Source organism: Mastomys coucha, unplaced genomic scaffold (assembly GCF_008632895.1).
Source record: "Mastomys coucha isolate ucsf_1 unplaced genomic scaffold, UCSF_Mcou_1 pScaffold14, whole genome shotgun sequence".
Lineage (NCBI taxonomy): Eukaryota > Metazoa > Chordata > Mammalia > Rodentia > Muridae > Mastomys > Mastomys coucha.
The window spans coordinates 113,057,432-113,076,424 of NW_022196896.1; the positions used below are offsets into that span (position 1 = coordinate 113,057,432).

Sequence of the window (18,993 nt, forward strand, 5' to 3'; positions counted from 1 at the left end):
TTGCCATGTCTGACTCAGTCCCTGATGTGGTTTTTGCCATGTCCCCCTTAGTCCCTGATGCGGTTGGGATTACAGGTCTATACCACCATGCCTCCTGAATACAGCTCCTAGAAATAAGGATAACCCTGTCACAGTGGTCTGCTCCACTCACTCCACAGGAAAGCCAACACCTGGCTATGCACGAATGCTCCTTATGTCCCCAGACCATCACAACTGGCCCTGTGCTCCAAGATGTAACCAAGTCACTGCATGACTCCCCTATTTGAAAGTTTCCTTTATAAAATCTAGAGAAGCTTAGCATGGTGATATATTTCTGTAATCCAAGCATTTGGGGATCTCAGGTTTGAAGCTAGGCTGAATTACACAGTCGAAACCCTGTGACAAAAATAAACCAATAGGAGCCAATAAGATAGCTCAACATGTAGAAGAGTATTGGTGCCAAGCCTGGTGTCTTGAGTTCGATCCTTGAGACCTTTATGGTAGAAGGTAAGAGCTGATTCCTGCAAGCTGTCCTCTCTCTCTCTCTCTTTCTCTCTCTCTCTCTCTCTCTCTCTCTCTCTCTCTCTCTCACACACACACACACACACACACACACACATATACATACACATACAAATACAATATAACAAAAAATAAACGAAAGGGCAGGGAGTGTGGTTCAGTGGGTTTCATTCCATACCCCCAAAACCAAAGCAGGGGTTAGAGGTCTGAATAGAGAAATGGCACCTCTGATGTAGAGGCCTCACTTCCAGCTGAGCAGTAAACACTGCAATGCAGAGGGTGCGGGGCTGAAGGGTGAAGCGCTTTGCCTGTTCCCCAGCCAAACTCAGGAGCTCTGGGTACCAGTGCTCACTGGAACTCAGGCCCCACAAAGCAGAGCTGCCTCCTGACCTCTCAGTTCTCTGCTAAGTCTGCAGTGCAGTACAAAGCCTCCCACGGAGGGTGCTCACAGCGAACAACTGGGTCAGTTGAAGCATCTCGGGGCTGAGCCTCTCCACATCTGGCTTCTGAGCAGTTCATCTCCACGGCTTCTTAGTTGAAGATTAGGGGCAGTTCTTATTGCTTTTCTACATTCAGACCTGAGGCAGCTCCAGTCAGTGTATACCTAATCTCTAGGGCCAGAGCTTTGTTACTGAAGTGCCAATTTGCTCAATGAAATCAATGTCTTGCTTTTTTTGCTTTTCTTTTTCTTTACTCATGAAGCCGGTTTGTAGTCTGGCGAATAATCTTTTCATGTCTTTTTCTGCTTGCAAGCTTTGGATGTTTATATATATTATTTTTTCCCCGATGGGTTTGTAAACACAGTGCGTGGTGCTGTTTCCATGAATATTTTACATACATTTTTAACATGACCCACTTCCTGGGAAGGAACTAGCTTCTAAGTCTCTGTGAATCTTAGACTTTGCTCAAGAGAGCAAAGAGGGCCAGGGAGGGTGGTTCATGGCTGTTTGGCCAGCACTTGGGAGGCTGAAGCAGGAACATCACAAATTCAAGGCCAGCCTGAGCTACATAGCCAATTTCAGTCTAGCCTGCTCAGCAAGGTCTTGTTTCAGGCAAACTGACAGACAAGCAAACAGGCAGGCAGGCAGGCAGGCAGGCAGACAGACAGACAGACAGAAACCATAATAAAGAAAAAGGCAATGATAGGAGCTGCTTGGTGTGTGCTAGACGTGGGCTAGGGCCCAGCTGTGTAGTATCCATCCTTCATTGCCCACACTCATCCTGAGACTGGAGAGAAGGGTAGCTCATAGGTCTCATGGTCCAGCCCTGGCCTCTGTGCTGGCACAGCAGCTGAGTTGCAGAGACCTCTGTTGAGTTGTCACAGGTTCGGTGACAGGATTAGGGATAGCGCCAGAGCTAGTGTGATCTGCAACTGCTGTTATCAAACCTTGACCTCCTCTGTCCAGCTTTCTTCATGAATATGTGATTAAGTCAATGCACTTCAGAGAAACATGAAAGGGGCCAAGTCTGATGACTGACGAGTTTACATTGCTGGCAGCTCTGGGATGAAGTTATTATTAACCAAATGACTGTTGCAGAGCCCCAGCAGGTCAGGCCTCAGGCCTCACATGTGGCTGTGGTTGACCTCAGAAGCCCACTATCCCTGGGCCCAAGAGTCAGATTTGGAGAGTGGCTGATGGTTCTCCCAGGCCCTTCTGGAAAGGTCTCTAAAGAACTCACTTTGTTAGCTGGATGTGGTGGCGCATGCCTTTAACCCTAGCGCTGGGAGGCAGAGGTAGGTGGATCTCTGAGTTCAAAGCCAGATCCCATTCTAAGATAGCTAGGACAGAGAAACCCTATCTTGAAAAACAAAACAAAACAAAACAACAACAACAAAATTTTGTTTTTGTGGTCACTCATCTTAGTGACCTAGCAAATGCTTTTTGAAAAATAATTGGATAAATTACATATTTGAATTTATCTGCTACTGTTTTCTTGGTTCAATAATCATCTTTGCTAGTTATAGGAATGAAAGAGCATCTTTCAGAACCTGATAATGCTTTAAAAAAAAAAAATTCAGCCAGGCGGTGGTGGCACACACCTTTAATCCCAGCACTTGGGAGGCAGAGGCAGCAGATTTCTGAGCTTGAGGTCAGCCTGGTCTACAGAGTTTCAGGACAGCCAGGGCAACACAGAGAAACCCTGTCTCAAAAAAACAAACAAACAAAATTCAAAAATGCAGAGTTCAATACAGGTGTGTCTTGAGTTGGGTTCCTATGAGACCCAGGTACAAGAGATTCAATAAGGCGGAGCTTCCAGAAGTCTATGAGGGTGCTGAAGTAGGAACAGTGGGAAAGAAGCCTTCCCTGGATGCCATCTTGAAGTCCTGGTCTTAGCTGCTCCCAGGAAAGCACAAACTACCCCTCAGGGTTCATCCTCCCTTGTTTGAAGATGCGGACTGTGGACAGCAAGCTAGTCCCTGTCTAAGGGCTGTGAGGACAGTCAGCTGCAGGGATCCCATGGACAGGGACCGGGAAGAAGCAGAGCTCTGAGAGAGAGTGCCCAGCATCATTTGCTTATAAAGGATTGCCTTCTATTTCTAGTTTCTAGAAAATACTACCAATAGATTGTCTATTGATCAAAAATAGCACAAAAGTTTGCCTTTATTCTCTTCGTTGGCTTCTGTGGACCATAAAGTAGTGGTTCAGCCTCTCACAAGCTTGTGGGCAAGCTGCTCGCTACATCTGCAGGCTCCTCTTCCAAGTTCATGTGCCTGCCATGGGCAGGACATCTCTGCGACCTCAGCCTTCCTCACCACCAACCAGACCCTTCCCTGGGCTGCCACAAGAAAACACACACACACACACACACACACACACACACACACACACACACACTACCTTGCAGAGTTAGCCAGAGTTGATATCTTTCAGGTCTGGCTGTTATTAGTGAACAGTCACTAAGCTCCATCCAGTCTTATGGTCAGCTGCTCTTGGGTGTGAATACTAGGCGGGGAGGCCCTTGTGGGTCAAGCTGAGGTGGGCTTCTGCATGATTCTTTAGTTTTTGCTGGGAAAGTAATGAAGGCAAGTTGGGACCCCTCCAAGGAGCAGGCTGTCTCTCTAACCTGTTCAGGGGAGTTGTGAGCCGAGTTGTGTGTGCCAGGTCCCTCCTCTGGTCCTCTGAAAACTAGCCACCTGCTATTTGATGGTCTGTCTTGAGTGGAGCACAATCTCATTTCTTTTTCTTATACACAATTAGCGCTCTCCAGGCCAGGGCAAGTCAGGCTTTCTGGCACCCACGTGACCTTGCAACCTGGTAAGGCTTGAATCCTGGCATGGTCATTAAACTCAGCCAAAATAGAGCATGTTATTATTCTACACCGCAGAGTCGAGGTCTTAATTTAGAGGTTTGACAATTGCATGACAGGCAGTGTCGGGATCTAGGACTGACAGCACCAATTACTAGAGTCAGAGAGGAAGAAAGAAATGGGAAGAGGTCATATCCCCTCGCAGGGCGCAGTGCGAGGGCTGTGTTTCTTGCTCCTTTTGGTCTCTACAGCACTCTCCCAAATCTCTAACACAGGGCAGCAATCCCAAGACATTGGTCAAAGGTGAACTAAGAAAGTCTCCACGGGTTCTTGTGTTATAAGAAGAATGTGGCACTTGGTGAACCACTGTAGTCAGTGGAACAAGGGACTCTTGAGTGTTGGTGTTTCCTGAGTCTCTCACCACAGGCTGGGGGCACAAAGCTGGAAATGTAGCTCCTTGTCCACACTTCCACAAGAGGAGAAGGCCCAGATGTCTGGTACAGCACAGGAAGAGGATCCAAGTCCTCCAAGATGTGGGCTATGAAGCCTTGAAGGGCCTTAGAAAGGCTCTAGGGGAGGTGAGGAGGTAAGAGAGCTGGGCTAAAGCCTCAGGATTGTTTGCCTGGTGATATAGGCAGGTCTTTAAAAAATATGGCTAGTACCTGGCCATGGTGGTGCTCACGTTTAATGCGAAGCAGAGGCGGGCGGATGTCTTTGAGTTCACCGGCAGCCTGATCTACATAGGGAGTGCCAGACCAAGCAAGATTGCATAGCGGGACCCTATCTTGAGGCATAAACGAAATCAACAGCAAGAAGGGCTGACAAGATGGCTTAGTTAGGTGCTTGCTGAGCAAGCATGAAGACTTGAGTTCAGTCTCCCAGAACCCCTAAAAAAAGTAGGGTGTGCCAGATAGACCTAGAATACTAGGGTAGAAGGAGAGGGTACAGTGACAGAAGGGTTCCTGGAATCTGGCTGAGTTAGTAAGCTCCAGTTTACTGAGAGACAATGGAGGGATGTTCAGGAAGACATTCGAAATTAATGTCTGTCCTACATATGTCCTGCAACCACTGGGTCATCCTTAGCCACATATTGACTTTAAACCTATCCTGAGCTACATGAGACCCTGTTAAAAAGTCAAATTGACAAGAAAAACAGCCAGAGGGACACCAACAAGAGGCAGAAATGTGTTTATAATTCCCAGAGTTATGAAGCATATGTAAGAGCCGTGTCATTTGATTGTAGAGAAATCTAGGCTATTCTGGCTTCAGGACTTCATTATGGAGTGAGCACTGCAATTTGGTTAGGACCCTTAACTAGAACATTTTCTTTTCAGTCCCTCAGCATATTGATAATACTTTCAAAGTCATAAACTTTTTCCATCAGTGGGCTTTACCTGCTTTTTGTCTGTTTGTTTTGTTGTTGTTTGCTTGTTTATTTGTGGGTTTGGGGTTTCTTGGTTTTGTTTTTGGTTTTGGCATAACTTTTCCTGGAATTTCCATTCTCAGTATGGATAGATAAAAAAACAATGGGTTCTCTGAATATGGAGCCTGTGTTTAGCCTTCTACTCTTTACTCTCAAAAGACCATTTCTACTGGGAAATGCTTTTGGTTGTCTCCCCCACCCTGCCCTGGGCTGCTCTGGAACTCCCTCTGTACACCAGGCTGGCCTTGAACTCTCACAGAGATCTGCCTGCCACTGTCTCCTGAGTACTGGCATGTCTGGCTAACTATTCTGTTCTCTGAACCTGCCATCTTCTTGTTGCAAAGTGTTGGATCAGTAACCAATGGCCTTGAACAATTTGCCTTAGATGACCAGTGTACTGAATCCTGATGGTGTTCAAATAGCTTTGACTCGAGCCTTCTGCTCCACAACTAACACGCTAAAGAATTAAAGCCAGAGGGGGGTTGACATTCACCCTTTCCTTTAAACGGAAAGACACTTAACTGTTGATATTGGTGTGAATGTCTTTATGAAAGTTTAAGACATATGATTGAATCCTTCATGTTCCTGGAACCAACTGAGGGCCATCTGCCCAGGGCTGGAGAAAAGACTCCAGTTTTGGTTCTGGGTTTGCTCCAAGGTATATGAAGTTTCCTTTGTGTGTATGTGCGGTGGTTAACATTGATTGCAATCTTGACAGACCCTAGAATCTCCTGGTAGACAACCCTCTGGCCATGTCCATGAGGCATTCTCTAGATTTGGTGATTTGGGGTAGGAAGACCCTCCTCTGTGGGCAGAACCTTTCTTAGGCTGGGGTCCTGGACCAAACAAACAAACAAAAAACTAGAAAGTGAGCTGAGCCCACGCACTCGTGTCTTTAACCCTTGACTGCACATACAGCATACCAGCTGTCTCAAGCTCCTGCCACTATGTCTTCCCCATGGACCATACCCTCTCTGATACAGCCATAGAAAACATTTCCTGAAGTTGCTTTTGTCTGGTACTTGAACACAGAATATGGAAAGCCGTTTTGCTCGCATTGAGATCTTGTGTTGTCTATGATTATCTGGAGGCTTTGCTCTTGGAGCTTGTTGAGCCCAGCATCTTTTTAATTGTTACAAGGACAGATTTGTTACTGTGGTTTCTGGGATCTTCTCTGAGCACAGCTGTAGTCTGATTTTCTCTTGTGAAAGGTTGTCTCATGGAGCCCTGGCTGTCCTGGATCTTGATCTGTGGATCAGGCTAGCCTCAAACTCACAGAGATCCACCTGCCTTTGCCTCCTGAGTGCTGGTATTAAAGGCAAGTGCCACCTCTGTCCAGCTTGCTTTTGGTCTCTGAGTCGCTATGCAGTCCAGGATGATCTTGAACTCTTGCTCTTTTTCCTGCTTCTGGAGTGGCTGGGGTACAGGGTTGCTCCAGCATGCCCACTTTATGCAGTATTTACCACGGAGCTTCTGTCCAGCCTGTGTAATTATTACTACATAGCAAAGGGGATGAGTAAGGCCATGGGGTTGTGCCTTCCAGCACTTTCCACTAGAGTTACAGCTGTTCTTAGCCCCTGTCTGTTCACCTACCACACCTAGCTAAGGTACAGCCAGCCAGAGAGACTCATTCCCCTCCAGAGTCACACCTGAGAGAGAGGTACTGAAGCCTGTATCTCTGAGGCCCGGTGGAAAAGGGCAAGCATGGCTCTTCAACATCAGGAAGAGGGGGAACAAAAAGGATTCGAAATTCTGCAAAGAAGACACAGCTGCCAAAAGTATATGAAATTAGCAGCATAGGCTGTGGAATGTAAGTCACAGGCAGTGTAAAAATAGACGTTCATAGGTGAAACCCACCCTCCCTTCAGTCTCCACAGCTGAGGGTCTGGAGTCTCCTGATGCTTTGCAGGAGGTCCACAGAAAGGGGCAGCCCATGTGGGGAACTCGGCTGGCTTCCATGTGGACACATGACATGGAGAAGACTGACTTTGTATGTCCCTTGCTAGGCAAATGGTCCTCATCTCAGTTGGCAGTAGAAATCTGAGCTAGAAGGCATAGCTGGCAAATCCTCTGTGCTGGAGAGTTTATGTCAACTTAATATAAGGTAAAGTTATCCAAGAGGAGAGAACCTCAATTAAGAAAATGCCTCCATAAGATCTAGCTGTAGGGCATTTTCTTAGTGATTTATGGGGAAGGGCCCAGGGTATTGTGGGTGGTGCCATCCCTGGGCTGGTGGTTATGGGCACTATAAGAAAGCAGGCATCAGGGATCCATGACCTGGGCAGGTTCTCTGAAAAAAATTGTGCCACTTGCTTTTCTTTTCGAAGTTTCTCGGTTTTTTCCAAATAAGCTTTAGGATATGGAATATAGCTTAGTGCCTGAGCACCCACCAGTTCTAGCCCAGAATGACCAATAAATAAATAAACAACAATTTATAAAGCCTTCAAAATGAACCTAATTAAAAAAAAAACCTCAAACTTTTTACTATGGAGATTTTCAAACACACTCAAGTAGACAGGAACATCTCAAACATGCACACCCAGTCCCAACAGCCCTGCTCAAGGCTATGTTTTATCTCCACTCCCTCCACTGCTTCCTCAGCCTGCATTATTTTGGAGCAAATGTTGAACATCATCTTGTCTCATTTGAAATATTCCAGGATGTCTCTCCAAAAGATGCAAAGACTTACACATGGCTGAAAAAATAACTGTCATAGCATGAGAGTGTCCGAGGAAATAAACAATCATTTCTTAGCATCTTGAAATATTTGACCCGGGTCCAAAACTACTTGTCTTTTAACACTTGATACTCTGCCTCTACCCCCCAGCAATCCTCCTAACTCCTCACCCTTGGTCCACAGTGTACTGGCTGAAAAAGGAATCTTTTTTAAAAAAACAAAGTTTCTGCATTACAATTAGTTAATACCACTTCTTAAGTCTCTCTGGGCTTGTTTACACTTTTGTTTTGTTTTATTTTAAGAAACTTTGTTACTGTAAGACTCTCTTGTAGCAACAACTGGAGCAAGCACTGATGAACAAGCTGCCCCCAGAGTAACTGTTTGTGCCATTTGTGTGTTTCCATGGAAACAGTTTCCAATATGGAACCTGGTCCTTGTCCAGCTTCAGAAATTCAGACTTGGTGCCTTTAGTGGCGCTAGAGAATTCATGGCAGTGGCTATGTTTGAGATGGATCAGTGGATGGTAGTCACGGAACTTGACTCCACCTAGTCAAGTTACATAAGCAATAAACCACAGCTGGGAGCTGGCAGAGACGAGGAGAGCCTTTGGTGGTGTAGCTCCCTGTAGCTTGCATAGGGCGCTCCAGTGATGCAGTTTTGTGAGTTGTTGCCCATGCTGGGATAGGATTTGCTGTGATGTTCTTACTTGACACTCTTGTGTTCTTGTGTATGAGTAGCCCTTGACCCATGCTCCTATAAGTAATCCCAGGAAATTCATTGGACCACCACACTGGACTCGGCAGAATCATTTCTTTGATCTACCTTTGTCCTCTGTTTCTACAGTGAATAGAAATACACTCCCTTGGAAAAGTCACACAACACCGATTCTAATAAAGATGTGTTTTAGTTAGCTCAGCTTACCTACTGTCCCTCGGTAAGGAGCAGTGTCCTACCTGACTGTGCTTCCTTCCTGCCATCTCGCCCAGCATCACTGTAACTCGGTACATGGAAGAGTGCTTGGGACATTGACCAAGCTGCAGACAATTCTAGAGCCTGGCGGGTAGGCACTGATCATAAGTGATGCATGCCTCTTATCAGCACCACCCAAGCTTTTCAGAGACTGAAGGCCTGTGGGTCTTGAAGCCATTCTGAAAGACCCTAATCCTCTAGTCCTCTAAGCTGCAGCCAGGAGTCCCTGCTGTCCCTACCTCAATCCGTGCCTTTTTACTTCATGCATGTTTCCTTTAGTATTCTCTTGTGTGAGGTCCAGACCCTAACAGATAACACTAGATACACCAAGGGTTGCCTATCTCTCCTTGACTTTTTTTTTTCTTTCAACATTTATTTCTGTGTCTGTGTATTGGTATGAATATATATCATATGTGTGTGGGTACCTGCAGATGCAAAAACAGGGAATCCGATCCCCGTTTGTGGCTGCTTGAAACTGAACCATCTCTTAACCACCAAGCCATCTCTTTAGCCCATCTCCTTGGGTCTTGCAGACCCAGGTCCTACTGATGATGTGGGGATGGCCCATTAATTCTCTCCCCTGCTCTTTTACCTAATCAGCATAGAGGTAGATACCTGACCCTAAGGTGGACAACCGACTTCTCTCCCTTCTCAAGTCAAGATGAAATGTTATCTTGGCAATGGCTGGCATTTAGGTTATGGGCAAACAGGGAGAAGAGTTCTCTGGTCTAAAAAGAGATCGAGGAAAACAGAGCAGTTCACAAGAGAGGCAAGGGGGAAGGGCCCCAGAGAAACTGACCGGGTGTTTCTGGTTCCTGATGCTGCTCCAATTCCTGTGAAGATAGGCTTCGTTTCTTAAACTTAGATTCTTTGGGATCTTCCTATAATTACTTGTGAGGCTGAATGGGTTTCTGACTTGTGGCAGGGAATGAGTAAAGATGTCTACCATGGCTGTATTGATTCAGCATTATTTCTGTCAAGGACTTACCTGTGCTATATGTCAGGAAAAACAAGCGCTCCGAAGAGTCCCGAAAAACAGGAGAAAGGAGACTGTATTCATGGAGGGTAAAATTCAGTGCATAGTTTTCTAAAGTGACTGTACTGGCTGGTTCTGTGTCAACTTGACACAAGCTGAAGTCATCAGAGAGGAAGGAGCCTCTGTTGAGGAAATGCCTCCATGAGATCCAGCTGTAGGCCAAATTCTCAACTAGATTGGTGGGGGAGGACCCAGCCCACTGTGGGTGGAGCCATCCCTTGGCTGGTCGTTCTGGGTTCTATAGGAAAGCAGACTGAGCAAGTGAGGAGAAGCAAGCCAGTAAGCAGCACCCCTCCATGGCCTCTGCATCAGCTCCTGCCTCCAGGTTCCTGCCCCATCTTCCTTTGTTGATGAACAACCATGTGGAAGGGTAAGCTGAATAAACTCTCTCTTCCCCAACTTGCTTTTTGGTCATGGTGTTTTGACACAGCAATAGAAATCCTAACTAAGACAGTGACATAAAAAAAATAGAATAAGCAAATCTGTCAATATCATGGAACACCAGGTGAACGTGTAAGAGTTCGACATTTCTCCTCATCTGACCAAGATAACTGTATTTGTATGCATTACCAATGTGTTTTGTTCATCAATAAATAGTTTAAAAACAGACATAGAAAACATTAACATTAACATATAAAATAATTTTTTTTAATAAAAGCAAGAAATAGCTAGGGACAAACTTAATTAAAATATGTATAAATCCAGGCTGGGGAAATGGCTCAGAGGATAAAACACCTTCCATGCAAGCTCAAGGACCTGAGTTCAGGTCCCTAGAGTCCATGTAAAGCCAGACACAGTTGTGCACTTCTGTGATCCCAGTGTTTCCATGGAGAGGTAGGAGGCAGAGACAGGAGAATCCTTACAAGCTCACTGTAAGCCATCCCTGTAAGCCAGTGAGCAGGCCTGCTAGCTCAGCTTACATAGAACAAGAGACTGTGCTTAAACACAGTAGAAAACAAGGACACCCCAGGAGGCCCTCTGATCTCCACAGGAACACTTTAGTACACACACCTACAGTCACATACATGAGCACCATCAACTCCAGAACACATATGCATATATGAACAACACATAGAAGAATTAAAAATATATATAAAATGCATCCTAGCCCTACAAATCATCACTGGCTTAGTTTTTTAAAGTATCTAAACAGAGGGGATGTAGTCAACTAAATAAGTTGGGATATATTCATGGACTGAACAATTTAAGGAGTCAAGGATCCCCAAATTTATCTGTAAGGATAATGCAATTTCAACTGCATATTTTTGAGAGTAGCAATTGACATCCTGATTCTAAAATTTATATGGGAACACAAAACTTAAAATAGTCAGGCCTGTCTTTAAAAAGAATGGTGTAGGAGGGCTCACACTACTAGACTTTAAGCACAAAGCTACAGAATTGAAGACAATGTGGTTCTTGGCACAAGGGTAGTCAGCAAGACCAATGAGAAGTCTAGAGACAAACCCACCATGTACACATAGTGTGGAGCCTTAAAAAAAATATCAACAAATTGGTCACAGTGGCTCATACTTGCAATCCCAGCACTTAGGAGGCTGAAGCAGGAATGTCATGAGTTCAAGGTCAAGCTAGACTATGTAAGTGAATTCAAGGCCAGCATGGTTACATAGTGAAACTCATGTCTCAAAAAACAAAAAACAAAACAAAACAAAAAAACAGAAAGAAAGAAAGAGAAAAAGAAAGGGAAGAAAGGAAAGAAAGAAAAGAAAAAGAAAAAGTAAATAAAAGACAAGGCCCAGATATCACTCACTGACAGGAGCTGAAGGCCGTTCATGTAGATGGCGTTAAAGCAGCTGGGTGGCCATATGGACTGAGAGACAGAGAGGCAGAATTTGAGGTATGAACGGCTGTGAAATTTAGGTATTTGATAAATAGCAAACACAACAGTGAGCCATAAGAGAACACCATTGATAAGTTAATGTCAGCAAAATTTAAAATCTATGCTTACCATAATGAAGGAAAATTAAGATACTTGGATTTTTTGAGCCAAGTCTCACTCTGTAGCCCAGACTGTCTTGGAACTCACTATATAGGCTGAGGTAGCCTTGAATCCACCCTGATCCTCCTGCCTCTGTGTCCCCAGTCCTTGGATTATAGGCATGATTACCATGCTTGGCTTGGCCAGGTTTTTTGTTTTTGTTTTTAATTTGACATATAAAGAACTGCAAATGTAAAAAAAAAAATACACAAACAATGGGCAAATGACCCGAATGACCCACCATCCTAAAAGTAAGTCAGTAGAGAACCAGGAAATGCATAGAAACACACTCAACCTCATGGTCAGCACGGAGATATAAATTAGAGCGGTGCAGAGAAACTGCGATGCTTTAGTGTGAAAGCCAGTGAGCAGACTGAGAAAATTGGGTTTGGCATGGAACAAATTCTTTCCCAACGGCCTTTGCAAACAGAAGTGTCAGACAATGTAAACCACTGAGCCAATGAGTAGCCAATGAGATGCAAGTAGTACCAGCTGGTCAGCCTTCAAGGAGGCCACTTAGAAAGAAAGGTGGAGAGTTAACATGAACCACCAGCCCCTCCCGTTTTCCCTCCTGAACTGTAGCTGTGATGCCTGGAGCTCTGGCAGCCATCGTAAAAGATGACAGAGTGAGATGCTAGGAGAGACCTAGGTCCCTGAAGGCATGAAGGAACTTCTGTCATGATCTTCGGACTTCTTTTACCCAGGAGCCAAATAGACACCCACTGTGATGAACTGGGTCATGTGGCTTTTTGCTACAAGTACTGTGCTAAATAGGTTTATGTCAACTTGACAAAAACTAAAGTCATTTGAGAGGAGGGAACCTCATTTAAGAAAATCTGCCCATGAGATCTGGCTGTAGGCAAGCCGTCAGGGCATTAATTAGTGATCAATGAGGGAGGACACAGCCCATTGTGGATGGTGCCATCCCTGAACTGGTGGCCCCAAGTCTTGTAAGAAATCAGGGTGGGCAAACTATATGAGCAAGCCAGTAAGCAGCACCCCTCCGTGGGCTTTGATCAGTTCCAGCTTCCAGGTTCCTGTCCTGCCTGAGTTCCTGTCCTGACTCCCTTTGATGATGAACTGTGCCTAATAAACCCTTTCCTCCACAGCTTGCTTTCGGTCATAGTGTTTCATCACAGCAATAGAAACTGTCTAGGACAAGTAGCAAAATTCAATTCTAACCGATAGACTATCCAAATACCCGACAAACAAGAGCCCATTGGAACAATGTGAACACACTGAAATCCCATCACACCACAGCACACAGTATAGCTGGCTGTTCCATACATGTGTAGAAAACAATTTAGAACACAGGTGTTTATGATAAATGACTAGACAACAAAAAAAAATCAAATAGTAAGATCTGTCTTAGGGAGGAAGAACAAGCATAAAATGCACAGGAAAAAGACCCAGCACATGCGCAATTAATTAAAACCACTCTAGGGTAGTGGCCCCGACATCTTCCTTTTCCATTCCTTGGTGTACATAACATCCCCAAATTCCTATATTGTGGGAGAATAGATAGTTTTTACAAAGGGAGATTGTGGATTGAAAAAAAAAAAAAGCAATCCCTGTAAGAGAAGTAAAAACAAGCGGCTGTGATTGTAGCTCGGGCCACAGTGTTCATCTAGCACCCAGGAGCCCTGGGTTTGTTCCCCAGCGCCACATGAGCCAGATGTGGTGGTGCACATCTGGAATCTCAGCACAAGAGAGATGGAGACAGGAGAATCAAGAGTTCCAGGCCATGGTTCATCAGGTAAAAGCTGTAAATGTAACTGTTATTCTCCTGTTGTAATTGCCGTCTCTGAGGCTTACTGCCTCTGTCTGCTGACGGCCTAGTCCCAGACGCTGTAATCTCCTCTAGGCCTAGAGTGTTTTCAGCCTCTGAGACTTACCGCTGAATATGCTCACTCTTTCTTGTTCTTTCTGATCTCTGGCTGGCTGGTTCAGCTCAGATCTTCTGGCTCAAACTTTTCTCCAAGCTGACTGATTCAATCTGGCTTCTCTAGGCCTCTCCTGAATTGGTTTGCTTGGCCTCAAACTAACTCCAGCAATCTGTTCTAACCTTCTGGCTCCTTCTCATTCTCTGGTTGGTTCTGTCTTCACCTGTGTCTAGCTTGTTCTCTTTTTTAACCTGTCTCTGTATAACTCTCCTGGTAAAACTGCCTGCCTGCTTCTTTCTGCACTGCTCTCTTAAGTAGCTTCCTTTTCCTCTCTCTTCTCATGAGAGTTGGGCATGATCTATTCTGTCAAATCTTTCTCTGGCAGAGGTTTGTCATTCTGTCTGCCACTTAATTAGACATCCCTTTCAGACATGGGTGCTTCCTTCTATAAATTTACTGTACCTCCTTTGTTTGGAATTAAAGGTGTGTGCTAAGGGCTGAGCCACACCACAACTAGAAATATATTTTTCCAGTAAATAACACAATCTCAGAGTTCACAGTGTGATCAAATATCCTGCAACCAAAAGTGCTTGCCTGCCTTGCAAGTAAGACAAACTTCTGAAAATTGCTTACACACAAGGTGATGCATGGGTGGGCACACATGCACGCTCATGCACCAACACCCTCCCCTCCCCCCCCACTCACCTCTGGTTGAGGCCAGCCTAGAATATATGAGACCCTGCCTCAAATCAAAACAAAATGACAAAAATGACAAGTGACATCCTATAGCTCTGAGAAGAATTGGTGGTATAGATGCCTACCATGCCTTTTAGTCCCAAACATGGCTCACCTGGCTTCCTGTGCTCCTACATCCCTCCGTGCTGGTGTTCTCCAGGGAGGCAATCTACCCTGGGGTAGATTGAAGGTCAACGGTTCATTTACAGATTTTCCCATTTTTGGCAAATCTGTGGCATTTAAAAAAACAGAGCAAGTTAGAAAATATGCATCTCCCCCTTTTCAGGCAAATCTATGACTGACAGTTCTGTCATCCTGAAAAGAAGGTAGAATGGGGGTGACTCCTCTTCTCACATCCCAAAGGGATATTTGCTATGTCTTATGCTGTATTTGATGACCTGGGATATCATTGCAATGGAGCTGATGACTATGATGCCAGCAACTTCACATATATACACAAACACAGAGGGGAGAGGAGAGAGGGAGGGAGACAAGGGGGGAGGGAGCAAGCTCACATGGAAGCCTGGCTAATGTTTACCAGGTCGCAAAGCTTCCAATGTGAGTTCACTTCTGGACAAACTTGTTTGTAGCTTGTCAACCTCTTCACACCTAGTCTCAACCCCTGATTCCTAATCCATGGGTAAGCACACCAGATCTAGAATGTCACATCACCCCAGTGGGCAGGTGAGGCAGCTGCGGCCATGGGGTTCACAAGGGGCACATGTTCCGCAGCAGATGAAATGAGGAGGGGAAGTCCTGGGCCTTCAAGTTCTAATCTGCACCCGGTGTATGTGCTGTCGTCTGTCCTTAGGACACAGATCAGAGAAGCCTGGTGGCCAGGGACATGTTATCTGCTCCTAGTCCTCTCTCTAACCTATACAGTGAAGCAGACACGGGGTTCCCTATGGACCCTGGGTCAGGGAACCTCAGGTGACTGTAGATAGCTAACTCCAGAGAGGAGTGAGGACTCAGGTTAACCACCACCTGTATCTAATGAGACTGACTCATCGGTGGACTGAGCACCAGTAGCAGTGTTGGTGACAGGGAAGGTGACCCTGCTCTCATCTCCATTTGTGCCCCCAGATTTGCCACGGGGAAGCTACAAATGCTCTTCTGATTCGCTTGTTTCCTTCTGTACCCTCATCTTGAGCACAGCCCCGTGCCACCCTCAGGATTTGGATGGGATGCTCCCAGAGGCTAGCATGTTAAAACCTTTGTCTCCAGCTGGTGGCGCTATTGGGAGCTTGTGGACGCAGATGGAGGTGGGGCCTGGGGAAAAAGCCAGTCATTGGGCAATCTCCCTAGGATATAGCTTATCTTTTCTTAGACCCTCCCTCGCTCCCTCTTCTTCTGACTCCCTCTTCCTCCCGTTCCTTCACTAGACTTTTCCACCACTATCTAGATACCCAGCCTCATCTCTGGCCAAAACAGTGGATCTCGACGATCCTGGACTGAACCCTCTTGCAGCTATGAGCCCAAACACACTTTCCTTCCTTCCATTTGATCTGTCTTGAGTAGTTTATCACAATGGAGAGTAGATGAATGTACTTACCTTTTCTCCCACCACAGAAAGACCCCTGTGGCCCCAGATCTGGCAGCTACATGTATTTTTCTGTGTCTGGCATCCTCCCCCCCCCCACTCTGTTCAATAGGGTAGCCACTATCCACATGAAGCCCTTGCATACTTGAGATATGAGTGGTGTGGTGGTAGAAATGCATTTTCCATTTCATTCAGCTTAATTTAAGCCCAAACGTGCAAACAGAGCGGCGGTTCGATGATCGAGACGCTTCTAAGAATATTTGGAACAATTTGGGTAAATTTACGTTTTTGACTGTACATTTTATGAGATCTAAATCTAGATCGAGTATTTATTTCCAGAGATGATTTGGCAAGTTAACACAAGGGGCTGGGCTATAAAACACTCAACAAGTTTCAAAGACAGTGTATGCAAAGAACCTAAAGTGGCTCACTGATAAAGTTACTTTTTAAAGACAGGTCTCATTATGTAGCCAGGCTTGTCTCAAACTCTCAGTCCTCCTGCCTAGTCCTGGGATTACAGATGTGTGAATGAATGTGTGTGTGTGTGTGTGTGTGTGTGTGTGTATCCTGTATCACTGATAAATGTTATAGTAATTATTAACTGTAGGTATATGTAGGTATAGGTATAATATATTTTGGAAGTGTTATTATATTTGATAAGACACACTATTACAATAAACTATTCATTTCTTTGCCATTACAAATCATTTAGATTTATTTATTTCCTTTTATGTGTTTGGGTATTTGGGCTTGCATGTATGCATGCACACCACACGATACCTGGTGTCCATAAGGGTCAGAAAAGGGTGTCATGTTTCATGGATCTGGAGTTATGGATGGTTGTAACTTACCATGTGGGTGCAGGGAACTGAACCCTGGTCTTCCGCGAGAGCAACAAGTGCTATTAACCACCGAGCCATCTCTCTAGTCCCTCCCTCTTTGTACTTTTAAAAATATGACCACTGGGAGATATGAAATGACATATGTGATGGCTATGTATTATATTTTCATTGGGCTGCACAGTTCTTGTGTGTGTGCATGTGCCTGTGTGTGTGCACATCTGTGTATTTTAATTTTATGTGTATTGGGAGTAGTTTGGCTTCAGACTGCAAAGTACCCAATACAGAGTTGTAGTGGCTATTCCTGGTTGTCAACTTGACTATATCTGAAATGAACTACAATCCAGAATTAGTAGGCTCACCTGTGGCCCTAATCTGGAGGCTGAGAGATACAAGTTTCCAACCTGAATCTTGGCATGAAGATCTTGAGGCATAGTGGCTATGAATCCCAGAAGATTAAGATAGGAAGATCTACGAGTTCAAGGTCATCTGGGGTTAAAGGTATGGTGGCACACACCTTTAATCTGGGCCACACCTTTTGCTGGAGACCTATATAAGGACATTGGAAGAAGGAAGGCTCGCTCTGCTTCGCCTGCTTGCCTTGTGGGACTGAGCAACTGCTGGATCCTTGGACTTGCATTCACAGTTGCTGCCGACCATTGTTGGGAGTTGGACTACAGACTCTAAGTCATCAATAAATTCCTTGACTACATAGAGACTACCATAAGTTCTGTGACTCTAGAGAGCCCTGACTAATACAAGAGTTTAATGAATATTTTTGACTAGTCACCGAAGCCTTTGGCCCCAAAGGTGACTTGTACCTCTATCACGTTAGGGATAGCACACTTCCTGAGGATAGTTGTCATGCCCAGGCTTTTGGGAAGCTATCCCACATTCTGCAATCCCAGCATGCACCCTTCTCAGCCCTCTGGTCTGCCTTGAGGAAAGATGTCCGCAGCTGTGTCAGGCCCCACTGTCAAAGGTTTCTGAACTTTATTCTACTCAACAAATATGTATTTTGAGCAGATGAAAAGTGACCAGAACCAACATGAGAGAGTCAGGGGTCTCACTGCAAAGACACCCCAAAGTTTTACTCTCACTTACAGTCATGACAACAGAAACCCCAACACTCAAAGGAACAGAATAGAAAATATTTGTGTGTCCCAAGTGACCCGGGATGTGGACAGTGCCAACTTCCTACAAGAATATATATACATATATACATATGCATAACTTGATTTAGTTTCTTCAGGAGTGTCTCGTATGACGCTGAGGTGACCCTTCTCAGAAGAGGACATGTTATCAGACTTAGGGAAGGTGAATCCTTTAGATAATGACCTCAAGTGTTCCACCTTGCTGGATCCATCCCTGACCATTTCCAGTGCCTTTTGTTCTCCCTTTTGTTTAATGAGACTCTGGGTATCAATAACTCTCATGACAGGTATCCCTGCTACTGACCTGCTTGGTCACTGGCTCTCCGCTCAATCATGCTTCTGGCCTTGTGCTTGTGTCTCACAGCACGATTGAAGATAGAATTCCTCTGCATTGGGATGAAGCGGTGAGGTTCTTCGTTTTGAGTCTCCTCACCAGTCTCAGGTGCCTCCCTGTTCTCCAGAGCTCTCATCTCAGCTGGGCTATGATTGCGTTTCCATGAGCTGCTCACTGATTTCCTCTGAGGTTTTCCCCAGTCTTCAGAGTCTTTGGTCTCCATGGCAATGCATCTAATGGTTTCTCAGCAGGACTGCTGGGGTCAGCAACCTCTCTGACTTCATCAGTTTTCAGTGCTTCAGAACAGACAGAGAACAGTTATCAGTTAGAGTCATTGGGCTAAGTGGTTCATTCAGAGCATAGAATTCTCTTCCACTCCAGTTTGATGAGATTTGGAATAATCTGCACACCCCAGCAATTGCATCTTTGCCAATAAGAATTGCTGTGCAAACCGCTCATTTGGAAGCAGTCATGTATCATTGTGTAACAGAGGTTTGCTTGTCCCATTCATAGGCAGCACTTTAAGGAGAACACTTAAAGTGGTTTGTGTAACCAACTTGCAAGTAAATATTTCCTGAATAACTCTAGACACAGAGAGTACCAGATAGCAAGAGAACTGTAGGAGAGCGGAGGGAGGGGACAGTCGGGGCAGATGCA

At 45.2% G+C, this 18,993-nt stretch overlaps 1 protein-coding gene across 1 annotated transcript in view; it reads right to left on the minus strand.

The window, feature by feature from the left end:
* The window catches only part of Ngef (neuronal guanine nucleotide exchange factor), a 64,908-nt gene extending 46,319 nt beyond the window's left edge, over positions 1-18,589 (minus strand). The window contains exons 1-2 of the mRNA XM_031368306.1: positions 18,307-18,589; positions 14,585-14,699 (exon numbers count right to left, since the gene is read on the minus strand). Coding sequence (XP_031224166.1) covers positions 14,585-14,699; positions 18,307-18,559 — 368 coding nt within the window. The 5' untranslated portion in view covers positions 18,560-18,589. The remainder of the gene's footprint in view (positions 1-14,584; positions 14,700-18,306) is intronic.
* Positions 18,590-18,993: the final 404 nt, after the last annotated feature.